The sequence below is a fragment of the Dipodomys merriami genome, unplaced genomic scaffold, assembly GCF_024711535.1.
Source record: "Dipodomys merriami isolate MVZ:Mamm:240054 unplaced genomic scaffold, mDipMer1.0.p SCAF_30, whole genome shotgun sequence".
NCBI classification, from domain to species: Eukaryota; Metazoa; Chordata; class Mammalia; order Rodentia; family Heteromyidae; genus Dipodomys; species Dipodomys merriami.
In genome coordinates, this window is record NW_027204493.1 from 14,408,770 (window position 1) to 14,433,694 (window position 24,925).

Below are 24,925 nucleotides of genomic sequence, written 5' to 3' on the forward strand. Positions count from 1 at the left end.
TTCTAAAATGTGAACACTTAGGGCTGGGAAGTTGGCTCAGTGGTAGAGTGCTTGCCTTGCATGCCTGAGGCCCTGGGTTCGATTCCTCAGCACCACATAAGAAAAAAGCCAGAAGTGGTACGCGCTAGCCTTGAGCTGAAGAGCTGAGGGACAGCGCCCAAAAGAAAAAAAAAAAAAAAAAAAAGAAATAAATAAGAATAAAAGAAATAAAATAAAATAAAATAAAATGTGAACACTTATATATCTATTAGGTTAAATCTGTTTTCAGTTTCCTATCCTTTAGTCAGATGCATTTCTTCTTGGCATTTAGTTGAGTTGCAACTTCTTGGAACATAAGATCATTATCAGACAAGACAGGTAATTCTAAAGAAAACCCACTCCTCTTCAAAAGTAGGTTGCTAATTGAAAGGGAGGTAGGAGTTTCTATTATCTTTTTCCTTGAATTCCAGTCCAATTTCCACATTATAGTATATGTGCTGCTGAAGTGAGCAACCAATTTCCACATTATAGTTTCTTGGGGCTGCCATAAAAGTAGCCACAAACCCTTTGTGGCTGTATATGATAGCCACAATTCTGGAGGCCAGAGCTCAAAGTCAGAGCTCCACTAAGGGTTAAGCAAGAAGTTTCCTTGCCTATTCAGCTTCTACAGGTCCCACATGCTGCTTGACTTGAGGTAGCATAACTCCAGTTTCTACCTATTTCTTTCCATATTCTTCTTCATTTAAATCTTTGTGCTTTTTCTCTTGACACTATTCGATTTAGGGTCCATCCTAAATTTAGGAAGATTTTATCTCAATATCCTTAGTCCAGTATATCTATAGTCTCTAAATAGTCCTTAACAAAAGGAATAGTTTTTTCCCACTGAGATATCTAAATATTAGATACCTATTATTGTTATTTTAAAATTCAAAGACAGGCTGGGTAGGTACTAATTGAGAGGAAAGAATTCATGATCAGTCATGCAAAAACTAAGTGAGATTCCCATATCAACCAGTAAGCCAGGTATGTGGTAGTCTGGGTCTTTGTTTCCAGTTATGTATGATGTTTACTGTCTGAGGTTGGCTCTAGATTTAAAAAAATGTGAAACTCATGCTGGGCACTGGTGGCTCACTCCTAGCTACCCAGGAAGTGGAGACTTGAGGATTGTGGTTTGAAAGCAGCCAGAGCAGAAATTCTATTAAGACCCTTATCTCCAATTTGCCACTAAAAAGCCAGAAATGGAGCTGTGGCTCAAGCAGTAGAGCACTAGCCTTGAGCAAAAAAGCTCAAGAACAGTGTCCAGGCCTGAGTTCAAACACTCCTCCCCTCCTCCCCCCACTGGCATGCATGGGTGCTTGTGTGCACACCCACACATGCACACACACACGCACGCGCGCGCGCACACACACACACAGATGAAACTCTATCTGAAAAATAACTAAAGCAAAAATGGAGTGGTGGGGAGACTGGCTCAGTAAGCATGAGGCCCTGAGCACAAATCCCAGTACCACACACATAAAAGAACTAACATACATGTTTTAGAAGAAAACAAGTTCTTATGAATACAACTATCTGAAAGTAGGTAGTGTTCTTTTACATTTGGGCTTTCTGAACAAGACCTGTTTGTGGCTCCCTAAGCTACTGCTGTGCTAGATAGCTATATCAAAGACAGTCTATTTTAAAAATACAATAAATTAAATAAATACATAAATACATAAATAAATTCTAATATAGCATGGTTAGCTTCTGTATCTTCTACTTGTATGCCTTACTTTAACTCCAGTAATCTCATAAATTCAAGTCAGGAGTCCCAAAAGGGAATGAATATTTCTGGGTGTCCCATTAGTTATAGTAAACTCATTCACAAACTTAGCACACTTTATCAAAGCTTTGGAGATGCCCCTAACCTCATCTTGCCTAACTGTAATCCGTTTAAAGAAGCACAGACGGATGAACAGTTCATTACCAAGTATATACAAGAAATAGTCAAGGATAGATACTTTAGAAAGGATAACATTTTAACGTTGAAACAAAGAAAAGATGAAGAGTATAATAAATGACTATCAGGAAGTTAGAAGTATTCTGAGAAATGTCAGTAAAAGACAAAGGGAAAGTAAAAAAGATACCGATCCACAGAGTATAACACACTAGAGCAAGGGATAAATATGAATTTCTAATTACAAGTATATCATCTTTGAAGTTTAAACATTACAACAAATCGCAGGGCAAAAATGTATTATCTACTTTCCAGGTGCAGGCTTCTCAGTCAGTGACTGCCCATTTCTCCAGTCTCATGTCTTTTACTCCTTTGGCAATGTTTGTATTCCAAGAATTCTTCAAAAGCCTCGAAGTCTTTCTAAACTCACAGTCTCTGCACAGTTATTACTTCTGCCTGAAATACTATTTCCATCATGCTTTACAATCAGCTCTATCTTATACTTCTGAGCTCAGCTTGTCACTTTTTCAGAGACAATTCATGATTCCTATACCTGCTCCTCCCCACTAAACAGTGTTAAGCACCAGGTTTTTCTTTGTGGCAATTATCAATTATAGAGTAACATGTCTGTTTGTGAAATTAGTTAATGTCTACCTCCTGATCTTAGACTGGAAAACTGGAGAGGTGATATTTCTATTTCGTTAATCTCATCACCACACCAGCTATATGGTCAATATTTGTGGATGCGCGCGCGCGCGCGCACACGCACACACACACACACACACACACACACACACACACACAGCAAATATTTGTTGAGTGCCACAACAAGAACGACAAGCAAAAAGAACAAGACAGAGTACGAGTCTGATCTTTTGCAATCAGCTATCTGGGTGGCCTGCTGACTTGCAGCATCTCCAAAGTTATCAAGCCCATTTGCAGAGCCAAGCAAGGCGGCAAGGCTGCAGAGAAGAGCCCAGATCATTTTACGCCAGCGTCCAGTGTGTAAAGTGCGGCAATTCTTATTCGGTTTTAATTTTTTTCAGAGCACGTGGAGACACTACATCGATGCCGAAAATGATTCAGAATGGATAAAAAGAACAGAGCTGACCCAGGACGTCGAACTCCGCTGCTGTTTGCTTCCGCAGCTGCCGAGCTATCTGACAATGGCTCAGGATGGATCACTGGGGAAACAGCAGCAAGACAATCATTTTGCTCTTGGAAGAGAATCAAGCGTGAGCTCGAAAGGAGACCTCGCGCTGCAACAGGGCTACAGACAGCAATCTGGAGGCCTACGTGTAGAGGTTGATCTAAAGGCCGTCCCTGGGAGGGGCGGCCCTGGGGATGGGAGAGACAAATTCGGAAGCCGACTGCTGGGCTTGGAGACTCTGAGCAGGGTGGTCGTGACGGGGCCCTGTACCTTGCTTGACGCGGGGCTCCCGGGCGCCGGCAGCGGCTGCTGGGGGCGGCCTGGACACAGCCTTCTTGTTCTGGGTTTCCGCAGAAGCTCCGGCCTCAGCAGCTTTGGCTCTGGAAGCAGACACGGCGGCCCGCACCGCTGCGGCTCCCGGCGCTTTGTGCTTCTTGTTTTTGCCGCCCATGTTGGAGCTGTGGCAGATTCTTCGGACCTATGCGGCCGCAACACGGAAAGCTCTGGTCAGCCGGCTCCCGCGCCGCCACCCAGCGATCTCCATCCGGGTTTCGCAGGCGGTGGCGACTGCGGCCTCTAGATTGGTCGGATTTACTAGGACCCGCCTCTTTACCAGAGGTTTGTGTGTGTCCGGTGACGTTAGTACGCACAGCACGCAAAAAGCAAAAAGGATAAAATGCCTGACCGCCAGGCGATTTTGACTATTTTGACTCTTACGGGACACCGTTGAGCCTCCGCTTGACGTCACTGTCGGTGTGGTCCCGGGCGGGAGAAAGACCTGGTTGCCCAGCTCCGGAAGATGGCGGACGCTTTCGGGGACGAGCTGTTCAGCGTGTTCGAGGACGACTCGACTCCGGCTGCAGGAACCAAGAAGGACAAAGAAAAAGAGAAGGGGAAATGGAAAGGACTGCCAGTGTCTTCAGACAAGGCCGGGTAAGGAAGGTGTCCAAGCTCCCCCCCCCCCCGAAGCTGTTGGTGTGAGCAGCGGCGTCCTGAAGTGGAGCTCGGAGGCGGGAGGAGTGCTGGTTTGGGAGTAGGGCCCGCGGCCCCGTGTTCCCCGGCCGCCGCCTCCGCCGCCGCCGGCCCGGGTTCCCCGCACTGCCAGCTCCGTACCTCGCAGGTAGTTTCTAGAAAACAGACCTAGGGGCTAGCGGAGTAAACGGCGAATAAGCTTAGGGAAAAGAGGGTGTGGAGCGGCCCTGCGGCTGCAGTCATTTCTGGTTGCAAATAGCGGCCCGAAGGGAGTGATTCCATTCCGCGCCGACGGGTTTGTTTTGTGTAGGGAGACTGGGTCTTGCTACGTCCCGGACCTGGCCTCGAACTCGCAATCTGCTGCCTCGGATTATAGGCGTGCACCACCACGCCCAGTTAAGCTTTTTTGGGGGGTGGGTAATAAGCATGAGATTTATTAGTACTTGCCACTAGGTTGTGAGGATTGAGATAGTAGGCTTAAAGCACCCGACAGTGCTTAGTACTTAACAAAATAAAATTAATGAAGCTATGATAATGAGTACTTACAAAATACGCGGGCTTTTTTCTTTTTTTCTTTTTTTTTTTTGTATTGTCGTGGGGCTTGAAGCTAGTGCTCTACCATTTTGAGCCACAGCTCCATTTAGGAATTTTAGCTCCGCTTAGGTGATTGGAGATAGGCTCAAAGCCTTTCCTGCCGGCGCTGGCTTTGAACCGCGATCCACAGATCTCAACCTCCTCAGTAACTAGGATTATAGGTGTGAGCCAACTGCATCCATTTTACATTTTAAGTTGCTAAACTCTATATAGACTGCTGCATAAAGTTTATGAAACTGTTTATGGTGGAATTGGGAAAAACTCTTGAGTTAGATAAAGTGATTCATCATCAATAAAGATTTACTCTTGGCCAGGTTGAGAATTAATAAGTGAATTAATTAAAAAGGGCATGATTTTGCTCTCAAGTAATTTTCTGTTTAGGCAAGGAAACAAAATACATTTTAAAGAGTTACATATTAGTAGGTGATGGACATGAATGAGTGATATATATGAGAGGATATTCTAGATTGCACACAAGGTAAATTAATCATACTAAGATACATACATACACACATACACACATTTAAGAAAGACAAGTTGGGATAGAACAGGTTTACAGGAGATAACATTGGGACTACTAATTGGTTTGAGATTATGTGGGGTCTTGAATAGCAAGCAGAAAGTATTTCCATTACATCATTGTGACAGAAGAATCTTAACCCAAGAGGTTATGGTAGAAGGAAGGAAAAGATGGACATTTTTGCCAAGGAAACAATTGACAGGCCTAAATAAAGGTGAACAATGAAAAGTAAATCAGAATACATAGATTCTTCAAGTTGGATTATATAAGGGTGAGGGCAAATAGGGAAGTTTAGAGGTTTTGAGATAAAGTAAATGATAATACATCCATGTGGACATGTTCAATGCTTACTTTTAATAAAGTTGTAAAGAAGCTGGGTGGGGGGAGCACACACAGGCAGAGAGAGACAGAGACAGAGGAGGGAAGGAGGGGCTTTTTGGTGTTTAATTGGAGATAAGTGTCTCTTGGGCTTCCCTGCCTGCGCTGGCTTTGAACCCTGATCCTCAGACTTTAGCCTCCTGTGTAGCTAGGATTTCAGGTATGAGCAACTGGTGCTCAGCTGTTCAGATTGTCTGGTTTACCATACTTTCATATTTTAGTTAATTCCTGAAGCTGGGTTTTTCTCATTCTTTTTGTTGTTGTTTCTGTTTTCTTTTTGCTGCTCAGGGTCAGATGTAAAATGCACATGGAGTGGGCTTTTGTGAAAGGATAGAGATCTGATTGTATTCCCTATGGATATGCAGTCTTCCAAACACCATTTATTGTCATTACTTTTACCAACAAATCAAACCAAACATTTTTCTTTCAAATAGTGTAAAAAATTGTTCAGTTTTGCTATATATCAAATATTCTGAGCATTAGCCAGTTCTAACTTTAAACATTTATCTGTTTAAAAGACAATTTTGTTCTGCTAATGATACAGACAACATATTACCCTTAAGTCAGAACTGTTACTACAGAATTTATTTTAAGCTGTTTACTTTTCAGGAAACGTTTTGATGTCAAGTTACAACCAGAGTCAACTAATAGTGGAAAAAACAAGAGAGATGCAGATTTTGAAGGCACAGAAGAACTTATTTTTGGAAAGAAGCCCAGGATAGAAGAGTCAATAACTGAAGACTTAAGGTAATATTTCCATGCTCACAAATGTTAGTAAGTTAATTTTTTGCTTGTATGAAGTTTTATGCATTGCTTATAAGTTGGTATAATAGTATTTGCCAACCTAGAGAAATGAAGAGAAATAGTCTTTGCATATGTATTCATATAGTCATAAATATGGAATATTTATCTGTGTTTGGAGAGATGGAACACAATACAGAAATGACTTGTCTTTTGATGTATTAGAATCTGTTAGAAAAAGAATTTGGAAACCAACTTTTTAAAAAAAAATAGAAAAGATTTATTTCCTTTTTTTGTAAGTGTCTGAAGCTGGTCACTAAAAGTAGAATAAAAGGAAAGAATAAATGGAAAGAATAAAATTGACTTAGTAGAAGGAGTAAGTGGGAAGGAGAATTAGAAAGAATTATGTTTTTCACTTCTATCTGTAGCAGAGTGCTATAAATCTCAAGACTCCTGTGACTGAGGAAGACCTCTGTGTGCCCATGGTTGAATATTCTGATAGTTATATTTCTTGGTTTCTGAAAGTTGAATTGATAACCTTTTGGTTGACCTGATCCCTGTTATGTAAAGATCTTTACTAATTTGTTTTTCTTCTTTGTTATTTGCTGTATTCTGTATTCTAGTTTGTTGATAATTATTTTTAACCATTTACCTGTTTGGGGTGTGTGCGCGTGTGCACATGTGCTGGTACTAGACTTTGAATTCGGGGCTTGGCACTTGCTTGGTTTGCTTGTTTAACAGTGATTTACCACTTTAGCCTCACCTCAAGCATGGTTTTTTTGCTGGTAGATGAAATCTCAGACTTCTCTGCCTCACTGACTTTTAACGGTAAAAACCAGCTTCAGATTTTTTAGCCTTCGAAGTAGCTAGAATTCAAGTGTTAGCCACCAGTGTCTGGTTCAGTTAGTTGTTTTTATAACTAGTAATTAGTATAAATGGGAGAAGATATGTTACTGAAATATTTACAAAGGCACCTTGTGCCTGAGCTCTGGTCCCATAGTAAATATTGGTAATTTAAAATCTTCATTACTGTTGTAACATTTCAGTTTTATGCATATTAAAGTAAATGCCAGAAGGCTGATAAATAAGGGTATAGGAAAATAGCATAAAAAGTATATGTACTTTTTTTTCACTTTATCCATATTTATGTCTTCTCAGATTCTGAAAAGAGAGCCTAGATAAACATGATGTAGGATTAGGATTTTGACTAAAATAAGAAATACTTATGTAAATGATAGCAACAATTAGATGATTTTTTTGGGGGGGGGTCTGGTCATGGGGCGTGAACTCTGGCACTGTCCTTCAGCTCTTCAGCTCAAGGCTAGCACTCTACCACTTTAGCCACAGTGCCACTTCCGGCTTTTTTCTTTTTGCTTATGTGGTGCTGAGGAATCGAACCCAGGGCCTCATGCATGCAAGGCAAGTGCTCTACCACTGAGCCACCTTCCCAGCCCCAATTAGATGATTTTTATACTTTGTATTATGAAGAAGTTTTAATAGTGAGCTTCATGTTTTAAGATAATTACAACTCTTGGTAGAAGTAGTTACTCAGAATAGTTATTTGTAATTAAATTGGCAAAATTCTTTGAATAAGTTACTTGGCTATATGTTCTATATTTGTAATTAATAGTTATTAACCTAACATTTTGAATTTACTATGTATTTGAGTAATGCAACTAGATTTCTCAATATCCTTTAAAAATATTTAAAAAAATTTATGTAGTTGTACAAAGGTGTTTCAGTTCAATATATTAGTTTGTAAGTACCACAAATCTTGATGAATGTCACCCCTTCCATTGTTCTTATTTTTCCCAACTGATATTCTTAAGAGATCAAATATTTCTAATTTACAAGACTGATAATTTCTTTAGCAGTAAATAGAAGGCTTATTATTTAATTGCATAGAAATAGAAATGTATGTCATTTTAATATATTATTTTAAGTTTGGCAGACCTGATGCCCCGAGTCAAAGTACAGTCAGTTGAAACTGTTGAAGGATGTACACACGAGGTAAGCACAAACATCGAACATTTAGTTTAGGATTGTAAGTGGAATTTTCTTTGTGCTATCTATTATGATGATCAGCAAGCAGTTGAACCTTGGAACCTTGGAAACAACTATTAGTTTCTGTGGGAGTACACATAGTCCAGGAGAAGAGCTAGGACTTCATGGTAAAGTCTAGGTTCCAATGCTGGCCTAAACTTTTTCCTAACTACAATTGTGGGTGAATTTCCTAATCTCTTTGAACATTTTTTTTTAATTTATAAAATTAAAATAATGAGATTTACCGCATGGGATGGCTGTAAAAATCCAAGCTAGGTAAAGTACCCATTACAGAGTGGATTGTCAGTACGTGCTTAAAATCTCATACTTCCAAAGTTAAGTATCTGTGACATTTTTACAGTTCATATACTGTTTCATGTCTTGCTCATGATTCACAAGTGCAGTTGTTCTTGTTCTGCCACAGATGGTGGTCACTGGTTGAAAGAGGATTGGACACATCCATCCCAGGGACCATGCAGAGGCAGGCAGGCAGGCAGGCACAGGAGAAAGATTATTATAAGGTTTATTAGAGGAGCCATATTTCCCCCAAGAGGGAGCACCATGGCCTCTATCACCATCCAGGTAGCAGAAGGGTCTGGGGGATAGGAAGTGAGGTAGATGGGAGTTCAGGTGGGTCTGGGTGGAGAGAGCAGGTGGGGGGGGCAATTTATGGAGGGAACTCCAGGATGGGAGGGGGGTCCAGGTCTGGGTGGAGTTGAGGACCAAAGGTAAGCATAACACTAACACTGGTGACTTATAATATCTAGTGATGACTATAAGTACTTGTAGTATCTTACTCTTACAAGACTAAGAATTCTTATTTTTATAGAAATAAGAGTACAGGGGCTGGGAAGGTGGCTCAGTGGTAGAGTGCTTGCCTTGCATGCCTGAGGCCCTGGGTTCGATTCCCCAGCACCACATAAGCAATAAGAAAAAAGCCGGAAGTGGTGCTGTGGCTCAAGTGGTAGAGCACTAGCCTTGAGCTGAAGAGCTGAGGGACAGTGCCCAGGCCCAGAGTTCAGGCCCCACGACTGACCCAAAAAAAAAAAAAAAAAAGAGTACATTAGGGACATATTGTAACTTTAACACCATTTCCTTCTGTTGAGCCTTCCATCATTACAATAAGACCATACAAGATACTGTTACATACATTTTAAATTAAAAGCCTTTTGAATAAGCAAAGTAATTAAAAAAAATAGATTTTGATGTAGATTTATGTTAGTTTTCTGTTAAAACTCCTTTATGTTTCTGCAGAAATGGCATTTTGCCAGATATATTGCCCATTTGATCATTTATTCAACACTTAATTTAAATCCTGTTCAATGCTCTGGACTTAGAAAATACAAAAGGAAAAAATTACAGACCTGCTCTGAAGATGTCAAAAGCTTGTCTGTGCTCTATAATTATCGTTAAGCCTGCCAAAAATGTAACTCTTCAATTCTCATAGATGTAAAGACATAATTTTAGTGTGCTTGTTGTTGCTATTAAATCCTAGAGGTGGGGTTTGAACTCAAGGCTTTGTGCTCTCACTGAGCTTTTGTACTCATGGCTGGCACTCTACTACTTTGAGCCACACCTCAAGGTACAACTTTTTGCTGGGGAATTAGAGATAAGACTCAAGGACTTGTTTGCCTGGGGTGGCTCTGAACAGCAGTCCTCAGCCTCCCAAGTTGCTGTGATTATAGCATGAACCATAATGTTTTACTAGTTTCTTAGAAGACTGATGAAAATGATTCCTATTTCCTAAAAGTGTTCATTTACTCTCATAAGCTTACTTTTCAAACCTGAAACTCTCAAACTCTTCACTGTTTGTTCCCCTTTTAGATTCCATTTGAAAGATCACATTTCTTCTGCTGTATATGCAGATTTATATTATTCACTAAGTTTTGTAATCTTACTGTTTCCCTTTTCATTTTTTTGCCAGTACCTGTACTTCAATGCAGATCTTCATGCTCTAGCTCCATCTTTTTACTCACTGCTGGTACTCTACCCATTGAACCATGTTTCTACCTCCAGTTTTTTAATTTGGAGATAAAAGTCTTTGTGGATTTGTCTTCCCGGCTGGCTATGAACCTCAATTCTCAGATCTCAACCTAGTCTGAAGTATAGCTAGGATTATAGGCATGAACCACCAGCACCTGTCTTATTTATTTATTTATTTTTATTTATTTATTTATTTATTTTTTGTCGGTCGTGGGACTTGAACTCTGGGCCTGGGCGCTGTCCCTCAGCTCTTCAGCTCAAGGCGAGCACTCTACCACTTGAGCTACAGCGCCACTTCCTTATTTATTTACTTATTTATTTTTATTTTTGAGAAAGTCTCACTGTGTAATCCAGGTTAGCCTTGAACTTTCAATCCTCCTGTCTTAGACTCCTGAGTGCTGGTATGTTTTCATTGCCTGGCTGCACAAGATGGATAAAGATTTGAACTCAAGGCCTTACATTTGTTAGGCAGGTGTTCTACCACTTAAGGATAGGATCTTGTGCTTTATACCTATGGCCAGTCTCAGACCAGGATTTGCCTTTCTATCCTTCCCACATAGTGGGATTATAGAAATGCTTTGCCATTCCCAGCTTGTTTGCTAATATGGGATCTCTAACTTTTTTGCTTGGAATGACTTCCAACTGCATGTCTCCTATTCTCTGTCTCCCAAGTAGCTGGTATTACAGACATGGGCTACTGTACCAGTCTCACTTTTGTTATTCTTGTGGCAGTACTGGGGTATGTTTGAACTGGGCCTTGTGCTCATTTGGTTTTGCTTGCTCAGTTGGCTTTTCTCCACCAGTTGAGGTACACCTCCAGCCCATGTTTTGCTGGTTATTTTGGAGGTGGCGTCTCATGGACTTTTCTAGCTGGGCTGGCTTCAAACTTTTATTCTCCAGACCTCAGTCATTTGACTAAGTAGGATTGCATGTGTGAAGTATTACTGATATTACTGGTGTAATAGTATTCATTAGCTAATTTGTTTTTTAGTACTGAAGTTTAAATTCAGGTTCTTACACTCCACCACTTTAGCCATACCTCTAGCCTCACTTTCCTTTATTATGGTCAATTTCTACCCATACCATTTATACCATTTAGATTGAGTTTCAAGTTTATTGGTAACTTCAATATTTCTAAGATAGTAATCACATTTGGTATTTGTTAAGATTTTTCCTTTAGAAATTATTCCTAAAATTTCCTTGAGAACTGTACATTCCTGTTTCATGTAGAAATATGGAAACATTGTTAGTATTTATTTTTTAGTCTTAGGAAATTGGTTCACTGTGAATTCTAGATCTTTGTATTTATTGGAAAATTAATTTCTTTTTCCAGGGAATAGTGATTAAAATAATTTCATTTCTTTCATGCAGTGACATCCTCATTTTATTTCTACTCAGCTTTTATAAGCTGATAAACTATTTGAAAGATTAGTCACAAGAATTAACTTTCATATTTCTGCATGAAGATATTTTGTACTTTTCCTTTCCTTTTTTTTTTTTTTGGCCAGTCTTGGGGCTTGTCCCTCAGCTTCTTTTTTTTTTTTTTTTTTTTTTTTTTTTTTAATGTTTCTCACTGCATCTTTGATCTGGTCTTTATTCAACTAAGCTGTCCCATATCATGACCTTTATATAATTAAACAGATGGTAATAGTTTATGCAGCAGTCTTCTTTTCTTCTGTGGTAGCTTTCTTTTCCGTCGTTGGTTTCTTCTCAGCTGGTAAGCAGCAGCATTGACAGTCCCTGAACTTCTTTTACTCTAGGCTAGCACTCTACTACTTGAGCCACAGTGCCACTTCCAGCTTTTTCTGTTTATGTGACACTTCAGAATCAAACCTTGGGATTATGCATGGTAGGCAAGCATTCTACCACTAAGCCAAATTCCCAGCCCTACCTTTCTAATTTTTGCTTGTGGGTGATAAATTTTCTTAATCACGTTAATGCATTCATTGAATATGGAAAATGTCAAAATAATTAACATAGGTTCTAGACCTTAATAAATTCTTCAAGGATTACATTACTTTTAGATGGACACTAGTATTTTTGAATGCTGTAGCTTTAAATTTTTGCCTTGCTAATAAAAGCAGCTGTTTAACTTTATAGTGTCTAAGACAACCGGAAACATTCTAGTTTGTCACTTTTTTCTTTCAAGCTATCATTGATTTTGGACTGTGAGTGTTAACTCTTCATGACTTTTCTTTCTAACTTGGATATAGGTTGCTCTTCCTGCAGATGAGGATTATTTACCACTGAAACCACGAGTTGGAAAAGCAGCAAAGGTCTGTGTTTTGGACCATGTGTTTTGTAAAGTTTTGTAAGCTTTTTTTCCTTAGACATCGTTAAAAAAATTCACATGTGAGTTGTATACTTCATGTATGTATATATCCTGAAGAAGCCAGCTACAAAATATAGTGAGAGACAAATCAGTAAATATTCAACCAAGCATCATGTGAAGAGATTTTAAGATATTTAAAATAATGATTTTAATGAAAGCTATCAACCTTTCTCTAGAAAAGGAATACAAGTGTATACAAGTTATTCCTTTAGTGTAATGGGTTTAATAAGCTTCTAGTTAGCTACAAACAGTGCTTTTTTTGGTTTGGTTTTGTTTATTGTTGAGCCAAGCCTCACTGTGTTGAGGCTGACCTCAAATTGATGATACATCCTCCTGCATCACTTTTCTGGGTGTTAGGATTACAGGTGTACATCACCAAGCCTGGCTTCACACTGTTTTGTTTTGTTTTGTTTTGGGTTAGTCATGGGGCTTGAACTCTGGGCCTGGGCGCTGTCCCTCAACTCTTCAGCTCAAGACTAGACCACTTAAGCCACAGCATTACTTCCAGCTTTTTCTGTTTCTGTGGTGTTGAGGAATTGAACCCAGGGCATCATGCATGCGAGGCAAGCATTCTATCACTGAGCCACCTTCCCAGCCCCCTTCACACTGTTTTTACTAGATAGGTTTTGAATTCCTAAAGATTAAACAATTTTTATGGTTAATTTTTCCAAGTAATTTTCTCTAAAATTTTCTAAGCAGCAAAGAGTAAGTATGAGCTCTTGAAGTCTGATAAGTATATTATTCTGCTTCAGCTGAGTAATGCTGGTGCTTTTCATTTTTCAGAGTCTCAAAGTTACTGTGAAAGACAAATACTAGTACTTATTTAGATATTATTCCATTTACTTATATGATTATAAATATAATGTGATAATTCAAAGATTAAAGAGCTTCCATGCTTTATTTGGATTCTGCTTTTGCCAAAAGGTGTGTTTTGCTTTTAATTTTTAGTAGAAGATGGTATATTTCTTAAATAGAACCGTAAAGGAATTCTCCCACAGGGGAGAATTCTTTTGATTTTAAGTGTGCTCTGAGCTAGATGTTTTGATGTGGATGTTATTATTTTGTTTTTGTAGGAATACCCATTTATTCTTGATGCTTTCCAAAGAGAAGCCATTCAGTGTGTTGATAATAACCAGTCTGTTTTGGTATCTGCGCATACATCAGCAGGAAAAACTGTATGTGCCGAGTAAGTATTTTTTGTTAATGAAATCTTAAAAAATTACTTTTCCTCCTTCAAGTTTCTGCTTTACTATTTAATTTCTTCAAATAAACACTTGTAACTCTAAGTTTTTTTAGGTACTTTGTTTTTCTTGCCTTAACTGAATTATCAAGGATCTTTACTACATGTTTTAATAGTGCTAAGAGAAGGCATCTTTGCCTTGTAGGGATATTTTGCAAAGGCAAATTTGGATTATTAGGCATATTGATAATAGTTATATATTGATAAAATGTTTATAAAATATAATTTAAATAAGTTTTTTTGTGTGTGTGTGTGTGGACTGGTCCTGGTGTGTGTGTGTGTGTGTGTGTGTGTGTGTGTGTGTGTGTGTGTGTGTGTGTGTGTGTGTGTGTGTGTGTGTGTGTGTGTGTGTGTGTGTGTGTGTGTGTGCGCGTGCGTGCGTGCGCTGGTCCTGTTATGCATTTTTTACTCAAGGCTTGCTCTCTACCTCTTGATTCATAGTTTCACTACCAGGTTTTCTGTTTTTGGTGATTAATTGGAAATAAGGGTCTCATGGACTTTCCTGCCCAGGATGGCTTTGAACTGCAATCCTCAGATCTCAGCCTCCCAAGTAGTATAATTATTACTTGTTTTTATCTTGTTAGATATGCTATTGCACTAGCCTTGCGGGAAAAACAGCGTGTAATATTTACCAGCCCAATTAAGGCTCTGAGTAATCAGAAATACCGTGAAATGTATGAAGAATTTCAAGATGTGGGTCTGATGACAGGAGATGTTACTATTAATCCTACAGCATCTTGTCTTGTTATGACTACAGAGGTAATGTCTGTAATGCCTCATCTAACTTTAACTTTTTAATTTAATTCATGTGGCTATTCAATAAAACTAATATGTTACTGTTTAATCTTGTAGATAAAATGTATCACTTTATTTTGTGAGTAGATTTATTTGAAAAATTGACAAGATTATCTTAATATGCTCTAAAATTAGATATATTGCTGTTACTAATTCTGTTATTTATATTAGAAGATCATTTCAGTATTATTGAAGGTTTATTACAGTCAGTACGTTGATATTTTACGTGCACCTTCAAGGATTTGATTACATTGTTTCATATAAGTAGTCATGTTCCATGTGGGTTTTATTCCTTTTGCAACTAAAATGTTTTTAATTTTTTTAATTTTTATTTTTTTGTCATTCATGAGTCTTGAACTCTGGGCCTGGGCACTGTCCCTGCGCTCTTCAGCTCAAGGTGAGCAATCTACCACTTGACCCACAGCACGACTTCTGGTTTTCTGGTGGTTAATTGGAGATAAGAGTCTCAGGGACTTTCTTGCCCTGGCTGGCTTTGAACACTGATCCTCAGATCTCAGCCTCCTGAGTAGCTAGTTACAGTTGTGAGCCACTGGCGCCTGGCTAATCTTTTTTTTTTTTTTTTTATTAAAGGGTAAAGTTAAAATAGGTTGCGCAAAATAGCTCCTGGTTTTGAGATTCCTCACTTTTCATTTTGGTGCCCAGTATAAGTTTTTGTTAGTCTGTGTAAGAAGCTTCTATTTATGGAAGATTTTCCTTAACTCCAGAAATCAAGAGAACACTTGCTACAAAGTACCCACATTATAAGGAGATGAAGATGAGAAAAACAATCAGAAAAAAATGAATTCAGTGTCATTTAAGCACCTTGTGCAGTGACTTCATATTCTTGAGAGACAGTAGGAGTGATAATGTCTCTCCATGTATTCTGACTAGTGACTCTAAGATGTGTAACCTCCTACAATTAATATTTCCACTTAGTAAAGAATATCCAAATTTCCTCGTTAGAAAAAAGCAATTCTTACCTTACTGTTGGATGTTATGTCAAAAATGCTGATAAATCTTTTTTTTTCCTTTAGATTTTGAGAAGTATGCTGTATAGAGGTTCTGAAGTTATGCGAGAAGTTGCCTGGGTCATATTTGATGAAATTCATTATATGAGAGATTCAGGTATATTTGGCATTGTTGAAATGGTATTAAGAATTCTGAACAAGAAGTTCTTGAATTTCATATACCTAGAATTTTAATAAGCTGTTGGCTTTTGTAATTTGTAGACAATGTGATATAATAGTTTGGAGTGGACTTGGTTAAAATAAGCTCCTAAACAGTTACTTTTTGGGCAAGAAAATGCAAATTCCAATAAAGCAAATTAAATTGGCTACTTGTAAATAGGTCTCATATAACAAATGCTAAAATTCTAAAATTTGGGGCTGAATGTGGCTTAGTGGTAAAGTGCTTGCCTAGCATTCATGAGATCCTGGGTTGATTCTTTAGTACCACATAAACAATAAATTTTAAGAAATTAAAAGAAAGAAAAAAAATGCTTATAGAAAGGGAATTCTAGGAGGCTGGGAAGGTGGCTCAGTGGTAAAGCGCTTGCCTTGCAGGCATGAGGCCCTGGGTTCGATTCCTCAGCACCACATAAGCAAAAAGGAAAAAGCCAGAAGTGGTGCTTTGGCTCAAGTGGTAGAGCGCTAGCCTTGAGCTGAAGAGCTGAGGGACAGCGCCCAGGCCCAGAGTTCAGGCCCTACAACCGGACCCCCCCCCCCAAAAAAGGGGGGGGGAATTCTAAAATTTCTGTCTTACAAAATTAGCATTCTTGCTTTCATTGTTTATTTTGCTTAAGAAAGCATTTATTGAAATGCATGTGTTTGGTAAAATTCAAATGGACATTAGGTATTAAACAAACAAATGTAAGTACACTTAACCTAGCCTATTATATGACTATAATAGAAAATACTTGGAATTTTGGATGTGGGGAAGAGCTAAATTAACAAACACATTTTAATTTTTAAGATATATTTAAGATTTAGTTTTTAAACTGAAACTGTGAGTGATCCTGTATTTATGATAGTAATATAATTTAAGAAACCATTTATTAACATTTCACTATTGTCGAATTCATATACAACCTTTAAACAGTTATGGGTTTTAAAATCCTAACTCCTATATTGATTTATTTTAAGGAGGAACCTATTAAACTGATTTTTTAAAAGTCTTTCCCATTTTAATAAAAAGTAGCTTCAGTCCTGCTGTTCTCAGAAGCCTTATGAAATAGTTTAGCTTCCAAATGTATTATAACTTTCTGTAGACCATAAATTTCTGCTTTTCCATGTGGAAACTATGTCTGTGCCTTGTCATTGAGGAGTTTCTTTGGCTAGTGCAAAGTCTGAAATTGCCATTTTCAGGCTGCGTCAGAGTACACACATATTCATGATAGAGTTTTCAGGAAGGGTTGGTTACTAAAAATATGCTTACATAAAAAAATGGTTTGCATTTTTAATTACTAAGCTTAAGATACTTTTAGATATTATCATTAAAGTGACAATGAATTTCAAGGTATATTTATTTTTTACAGAACGTGGTGTTGTATGGGAAGAAACAATTATTTTGCTTCCTGATAATGTTCATTATGTCTTTCTTTCGGCTACTATTCCAAATGCTCGACAGTTTGCTGAATGGATTTGCCATTTACATAAACAGGTATTTTCTTCTTTAAGTGACTTCATTATTTTTCTACTGTCCTTATTTTGTACCTATGTCCTTGGAACTTTAAAACATCTGTTTATGAGCTCTCCAGTAGTATAGAAACTTAGTGGATCTGCTGGAGGAGTTAAATCAACAAAATCCATATTATTCTTCCATAGAAACAGAAACTCTAATAAGAGTATCACAGAACTAGGTCTTGGGTACTTGAAGTTCTGTTCATGTTTTGTCCCATGTTACAGAATTGGTGAGGTGGGAAGCTGGTATGATATAATAAACTATGTGTCCCAAAATTTATCTTTCGAACATTGAAAAAGAGTTCATTTCTTTTTGAATGTTTAAATCACGGTTTTACAAACCGTGATTATTTGATAGACCAAATAAACAAAAGACTAATTTTTGAAGAAATTTTATGTTTAATTCTTTTACAGCCCTGTCATGTAATTTACACAGATTATCGGCCTACTCCATTGCAGCACTACATTTTTCCAGCAGGGGGAGATGGTCTCCACCTTGTTGTTGATGAAAATGTAAGAATTATTATTTTTCTGTCTATAATGTCTTACTTTATTTGTATCTTGTTTTGCTTTAATTTTGAACTGGAAATGACAAATATTTAGTTTTATTTATTTTTGTTCAAATATTTTCACAGTATGGAATTCATTATTGAAAATTAATTTTTATTTCAAAAACTATTACTAAATATGATGATACCCAACTGTAGTCTCATGTATTTGGGAGCTTAAGCCAGGAGGATCACTTGTGCCTGTTAGTTCAGAGCCACTCTAGGCAACATAGTAAGACACTGACTCAAAAAATTAAAATGACATTTGAGATTTGTTGTTGTTGCTGCTGCTGCTGCTGGTACTGAGACTTGACCGCTGGTATTGAGACTTGACCTCAGGGCCTTATGCTCTTATTTGTATTTTTCACTCAACACTGGCATTCTGCTATTTGAGTTACATCTCTACCTCCGAAACTTCTTTCTTTTTTCTTGTCCGGGGGCTTAAATTCCCTTTTGAAGTTAATTAGAGATAAGAATTGGAGCTGACTTAGAAACAGTATCATCAGAGATCAGCCTCCTGAGTAGTTAGGATCACATGTGTGAACCACCAATGCCTGGCTAGAATTATTATTTTTGTTGTTTTGTTTTTTTTTGGGGGTCCGGTCGTGGGGCCTGAATTCTGGGTCTGGGCGCTGTCCCTCAGCTCTTCAGCTCAAGGCCAGTGCTCTACCACTTGAGCCCACAGTGCCACTTCCGGCTTTTTTCTTTTTGCTTATGTGGTGCTGAGGAATTGAATCCAGGGCATGCAAGGCAAGTACTCTACCACTGAGCCACCTTCCCAGCCCCTAGAATTATTATTTTTATTAATTGAGTAAGCATTTTAAGATTTGAAAAATGTTTGAATTATGATTAAAAGTTTATGAAGTTACATAAATGGAAAACTGTGATTCTAGGGTGACTTTAGAGAAGATAATTTTAATACTGCAATGCAAGTGCTTCGAGATGCTGGTGATCTGGCAAAAGGAGATCAGAAGGGAAGGAAAGGAGGAACTAAAGGTAATTTGGAACTTTATTTAGACCAGAAGATTTCACATGGCAATTGAATACTCAATTTACTCCTTTATTTTATTTTCTAGGGAGCTGCTTAAATTTCTAGACAGTGTATTCAAAGTTGAGTCAATAAAGATTGATCTTTTTTCTACTAGTCAGTAGTTTAGCTGTAACTTACATGGTATATAATTCATCCTTTAAAATGTACATTTGATAGTTCTACTATATTAACAGAATTACATAAAATTCATCCCTGTTAAATTATATATCAATAGTGTGTGTGTGTGTCCGTCCGTGTCCGTCCGTCCCCGTCCGTCCGTGTCCGTCCGCCGTGTCCGTCCGTGTCCGTCCATCCGTGTCCGTGTCCGTCCGTGTCCGTCCGTGTCCGTGTCCGTGTCTGTGTCCGTCCGTGTCCGTCCGTCCGTGTCCGTCCGTCCGTCCGTCCGTCCGTCCGTCAACTCAGGATATGGAAAACGTTCTTGGCTGTGCTCTACCACTTAAGCCAAGCCACAGTTCTACTTCCTTTCAGGGCTGGCAAACTGATCCTCAGCTCTCAGTAGCTAGGATTACTTATGTGAGCCACTGATGTCTGAGTTTGGTACTTCTTTTTATGGTTTTTATGGTCAAATAACATCCCATTTTAAGGATAAGTCACACTATTTAATTTGAGTTGTTGGAGGTTTTTGACTTAATGGTGTGAATATTGGTGCGTGTACTATAAGTTTATGTGGGATATGTTTTCTTTTTTTTTTTTTTTGTCGGTCGTGGGGCTTGAACTCTGGGCCTGGGCGCTGTCCCTCAGCTCTTCAGCTCAAGGCGAGCGCTCTACCACTTGAGCTACAGCGCCACTTCCGGTTTTCTGGTGGTTTATTGGAGATAGGAGTCTCACGGTCTCTCCTGCCCGGGCTGGCTTTGAACCGCGATCCTCAGATCTCAGCCTCCTGAGTAGCTAGGATTACAGGCGTGAGCCACCAGCGCCCGGCTGGGATGTTTTCTTTTTTCCCTGGACATCTAGGAGAATTGCTGAATCATAGAAACTTGGTCTTTAACCTTTATTATAAGACTATTAGATTATTTTCCAAAGTGAATACATCATATTTCCATTAAGAATATTATGAGAGTTCATTTTTATCCATTCCTTGCTAATGTTTATTATTTTGTATCTGTTTGAGTTGTGCAGTGGTGTTAAGTGGCATCTCAAAGTGGTTTTTATTTACATATCCATTGTGGCCAGTGAGTGAGCATTTTCATGTGCTTGTTGACCATTTATGTATCTTAGGAGAAATGACTTCTAATCTTCTGTTGGATTGTTTGTCTTTGTTGAGTTATAAACTTTCTTATATTCTGGATACTACACCTTTATCAGATAAGTGATTTATGACGGGCTATTTTTGTTTTTCAGATATGTATTCCTTAAAGCACAAGAGTTTTTCATTTTATATAACCCAATTTTACTTGATTTTTTTTCTGTTGATTTCTGCTTTGGGAGTCCTATCCAAAAATGCTTTGTCTAGGTTCAGATCATGGAAATTTTTTTCCTACATTTTAGAATTTTACAGTTCTTTTACATTAGATCTATCATCCATTTCGAGTTAATTTTTGGTTTTGTTTCATCTATTATTTTTGCAGGACCGTCAAATGTGTTCAAGATTGTGAAGATGATTATGGAAAGAAATTTCCAACCTGTAATTATTTTCAGTTTTAGTAAAAAAGATTGTGAAGCTTATGCTCTTCAAATGACCAAATTAGATTTCAACACAGGTATTGTATACTTTCTCTATAGTTCCAGTGCTATAAGTAAATGACTAAAATACATTTCTAGTAATATATCTGTGCATATTGCTAGACTGTTCAGTTCTCCTATACTATAAGTACTTAGTACCTTCACAAAAACTTTGGAATCTTTTTTTTTTTTTTTTTTTTTGTCAGTCATGGGGCATGAACTCTGGGCCTGGGTGCTGTCCCCTCAGTTCTTCAGCTCAAGGCTAGCACTCTACCACTTGAGCCACAGCGCCACTTCTGGCTTCTTCTGTTTATAGTGCTGAGGAATTGAACCCAGGGCCTCATGCATGTGAGGCAAGCACTCTACCACTGAGCCACCTTCCCAGCCCAGCTTTGGGATCTTTGAATTACAATTTTTTTCCTTTCCTCCTTGGTTGTTTTAGGGCTTGAACTGATAGTGTAGCACATGGTAGACAAGCATTCTGCTACTGAGCTATATCCCTAGTAATCTCTCTTTTTATTGAAAGAAGTAACTATCAGTTGCCCTGTGTTCAATGCAGCAAACACATCTTCTTATACTTAATTACCATTAACTCAGTTAAATCTGCTCCGTTAAAGGTAGCTCTCTTGGTCTGAGTGCCGTCTCTACTTTTCTAAAACTTTTTTTTTCTTTTCTTTTTTGCCAGTCCCTGAGCTTCTTTTGCTCAAAGCCAGCACTCTACCACTTGAGCCACAGCACTACTTCCAGGGTTTCATGCCTGCTAGGCAAGCACTTTACCATTAAGTCACATTCCTAGCCCCATCTAAACCTTTGTTTTGTTTCTTCTCTCTTTCTTTTCTTTCACCTGCCTGCCTGCCTTCCTTCCTTCCGTCTTTCCCTTCTTCCCTTGTTCCTTTTTTCCCGTTAACTGCCATTACTAAAATGTTTGAAATTTCAGGGTTATATACTTTTTTGGGTAGTTGTTTGATAGACACAGTTATAAGAAAGCAGTACAAGGGCTAAGCATGAGCTTTGGAATTGTTACTCTTTGTAGTTAAAATCTGAGCTGATTATTTATACTAATCCTCATTTTTCTAAGTAGCAAAAGGTAGCTTCATAGTTTCTGTGACCTGTAATTAATAAAATTGTTGCTTCTAAATCACTTAGTATAATTTGCTTTGTTTTTATGGATTAAGTCTGCTAGATATGTTTTGAAAGGCAATAAATTTTATTCATTGTGTGGATTTTTTTTAATCTCATTAAAAAAAAATCACTATTTTTAGTACTGTTCGCTTTGCTTTCCCATGATGATTCTGGAATTTGAACTCAAGAGTCTGTTTGCTAGGCATGCCCCTCTCCTTTTTGAAAGCAAAACGATAGTATTGTGCATTTTAGGTGCCTTCTCCCCATTCTGTGTCTGCTTCCTAAGTAGTTGAGAGTACATGTATTTTTCATTACACTTCAAATATTGATTCTTCAGTTTTATTCTCTATAGACTGTTACTTTTTAAAATGTTTGAAGATAAATATCACTGACTTAGTTTAATATTTATGTACCATTGAATTTTTTTCAGATGAAGAAAAGAAGATGGTTGAAGAAGTATTCAGTAATGCAATTGATTGTTTATCTGATGAAGATAAAAAGCTCCCTCAGGTGAGTTTTGAAGATGAGACAGTATGGATATTAATAGACAACATTTCTTGATTCTATTATTATATAACACTGTTGGTACAATGCAGCATACATGTTTGAATATTACTGAAATCCTTTCATCTGTTTTAAATTGCTGAAGAGTGACAGTAGAAAAGGTTTGTTGCCTTAAGGAACTTTTTTCTAGCTTTTTCTGCTTATGTGTACGGCTGAGGAATCAAATCCAGGACCTCATGCATGCAAGACAAGCACTCTACCACTGAGCCACCTTCCCAGCCCCAGGAACTTTTTTCTAAAAGTTGTGATCTGGTAAAGTTTCAGTTCATAAGGAATACAAAACAAAACCTAACGGAAATTATGTTTAGAAAGCAAGTTAATACCTATTTTGTTTTAATCCAGTATATTTTTCTTTTGTTGTAATTGACTGAGAGTTCTAACATAAACTGATAACTTCAGTGCTAATTTCAGAAATTTGACTTAATTGATGTAGTTCTGGTTATTAGACTCTTTTGAAAGCTCTCTCTATAATTTTGCTGTTTACCTAAAGATGAGAATAGCTGCTATTAGATTGACCTAATACATGAAGAGTTTATTGTATCCAAGGAGACATTTGAATGTCACTTATTTTACAAATTAATGCTTTGGTTTGTAAATCTTTTATCGTAAGACTGTAGTATGTTTCTTGACATTTATCATGTTTTCCTTTTTGAATACTTTCTTCTCAGCTGAATTACTGATATTGAAAGTCTGAGCCATTTCTTTTTTTTGGTGTCATGAGGCTTGAACTTGGGGGACACTGTCCCTCAGCTCTTCAGCTCAAGGCGAGCACTCTACCATTTGGGCCACAGAGCCACTTCTGGTTTTCTGGTGGTCTGTAGGAGAAAAGAGTCTTTCTTTCCTGCCAGGGATGACTCTGAACTGTGATCCTCAGATCTCAGCCTTCTTGAGTAGGTAGGATTATAGGTATGAGCCACTGGCACCCATCTGAGCTATATCTTTTTATACCTATTACCTTAGCATATTTGTGGTAATTGTTTAGTGGCATTTGGTAGAATATTAATAAGAATATATTCAGTTACTTGTTTTTACATGAAATACATACCTATGTTAAATGTTTTATAGTTGTTTATTTTTCTCTATTTTGAGTTATTAGTATCTACTTTTTTTTTTTGGTCTTTCGTGGGGCCTGAACTCTGGGCCTGGGCACTATCCCTCAGCTCTTCAGCTCAAAGCTAGCGCTCTACCACTTGAGCCACAGCGCCACTTCTGGATTATTTTTTGCTTATGTGGTGCTGAGGAATCAAACCCAGGGCCTCATGTATGCAAGGCAAGCGCTCTACCACTGAGCCACCTTCCCAGCCCTATCTTTACCTTTGTTAAAGAGATGTCATGTTTCCCAGGCTGGCCCTGTATACCTGGACTCAAGTGATCCTTTTGCCCAGCTTCCTGAGTAACTGGGACAGTGGGCACAAACCACAGGGCTGAGCTTTTTTATATTATTTTGTAGACATATAAACTGTTTTCAGGGATCTTTTTTCCCTGAGGAGATTAAGTGATGTTAAAAACTTTGAAGCAGTAAAATAAATATTTGTAAATTTTATTGAAATGCATTTATAGTGTTAAAAGATAGGTCAGAATTTTATTATAAAATGATCTTAATTTTAAAGACTTTCTTAATAGTTTCTTTTAAGAATAAAATGGTTAATTGTAACCCCTCTGTACAGTATGTTCACAAATAAAATTAAATTAAATTTAAAAAATTCAAAAAAAAAGAATAAAATGGTCTTTAATTTTCTCAATTTGAGATTTTTAAATTCACTTTTTCTCATATCATTATGTGTATTACTCCAAAATTACAGGTTGAGCATGTACTTCCTCTTTTGAAACGGGGAATTGGTATTCACCATGGTGGTTTGCTTCCTATTTTGAAAGAAACCATAGAAATTCTCTTTTCTGAAGGCTTGATAAAGGTAGGATTGTATTTTTTTTTAAATTAATTTTACTTTTGTGCCAGTAGTGGGTCTTTTTCACTCAGAACTGTTGCTCTACCACTTGAGCCATACCTCCATTTCTGACTTTTTGCTGGTTAGTTATAGATAAGAGTATCTTGGATATGTCTGCCCAGGCTAGCTTTGTACTATGATTCTTGGATCTCAGGTTCTTGAGTAGCTAGATTATAGAAATGAGATGATTTTATTTTTTTATTATATCCCAAATTGTGTTGCCTGAGCCATTTGAAAACTGTAGTGATCTTTGATTATATGCAGTTTGGTTTATTTTGTAATTTTAGGGATGGAATCAAGGGTCTTGTATCTTGTATCTTGTATTTTGTATCTTATATATAATGGTTTGTTTCATAAATTTAAGAGACTAGGTAAAAAATTATTGATCGCCTTTTTTTGTTTTGTTTTGTTTTTTTGCCAGTCCCGGGGCCTGAACCCAGGACACTGTCCCTGACCCTGTTTGTGCTTAAGGCTAGTACTCTACCACTTGAGCCATAGCACCACTTCCTGCTTTTTCTGAATAGTTTATTGCAGATAAGAGCCTCATGGGCTTTCCTGCCCCAGCTGGCTTTGAACCATGATACTCAGATCTCAGCTTCCCTACTAGGTAGGATTACAGATGTGAGCCACCAGTGCCTGGCTCATTGCCTTTTTTAAAGAAAAGAGAGATGGCGTTACTGGATGTAGTAAA

The 24,925-nt window shown here is 37.9% G+C and overlaps 2 protein-coding genes across 2 annotated transcripts in view; one reads left to right on the top strand and one right to left on the bottom strand.

The window, feature by feature from the left end:
* Dhx29 (DExH-box helicase 29) overlaps nt 1-3,626 on the bottom strand; it is a 50,142-nt gene extending 46,516 nt beyond the window's left edge. The window contains exon 1 of the mRNA XM_070041172.1: nt 3,336-3,626. Within this exon, the coding sequence (XP_069897273.1) occupies nt 3,336-3,516 (181 nt within the window). The 5' untranslated portion in view covers nt 3,517-3,626. The remainder of the gene's footprint in view (nt 1-3,335) is intronic.
* Nucleotides 3,627-3,806: 180 nt separating this feature from the next.
* Mtrex (Mtr4 exosome RNA helicase) overlaps nt 3,807-24,925 on the top strand; it is a 57,883-nt gene continuing 36,764 nt past the window's right edge. Inside the window, exons 1-13 of the mRNA XM_070041173.1 lie at nt 3,807-3,998; nt 6,139-6,276; nt 8,214-8,280; nt 12,510-12,572; nt 13,702-13,814; nt 14,453-14,627; nt 15,698-15,788; nt 17,197-17,321; nt 17,756-17,854; nt 18,783-18,885; nt 20,509-20,640; nt 22,155-22,234; nt 24,091-24,201. Of these exons, the coding sequence (XP_069897274.1) occupies nt 3,865-3,998; nt 6,139-6,276; nt 8,214-8,280; nt 12,510-12,572; nt 13,702-13,814; nt 14,453-14,627; nt 15,698-15,788; nt 17,197-17,321; nt 17,756-17,854; nt 18,783-18,885; nt 20,509-20,640; nt 22,155-22,234; nt 24,091-24,201 (1,431 nt within the window). The 5' untranslated portion in view covers nt 3,807-3,864. The remainder of the gene's footprint in view (nt 3,999-6,138; nt 6,277-8,213; nt 8,281-12,509; nt 12,573-13,701; nt 13,815-14,452; nt 14,628-15,697; nt 15,789-17,196; nt 17,322-17,755; nt 17,855-18,782; nt 18,886-20,508; nt 20,641-22,154; nt 22,235-24,090; nt 24,202-24,925) is intronic.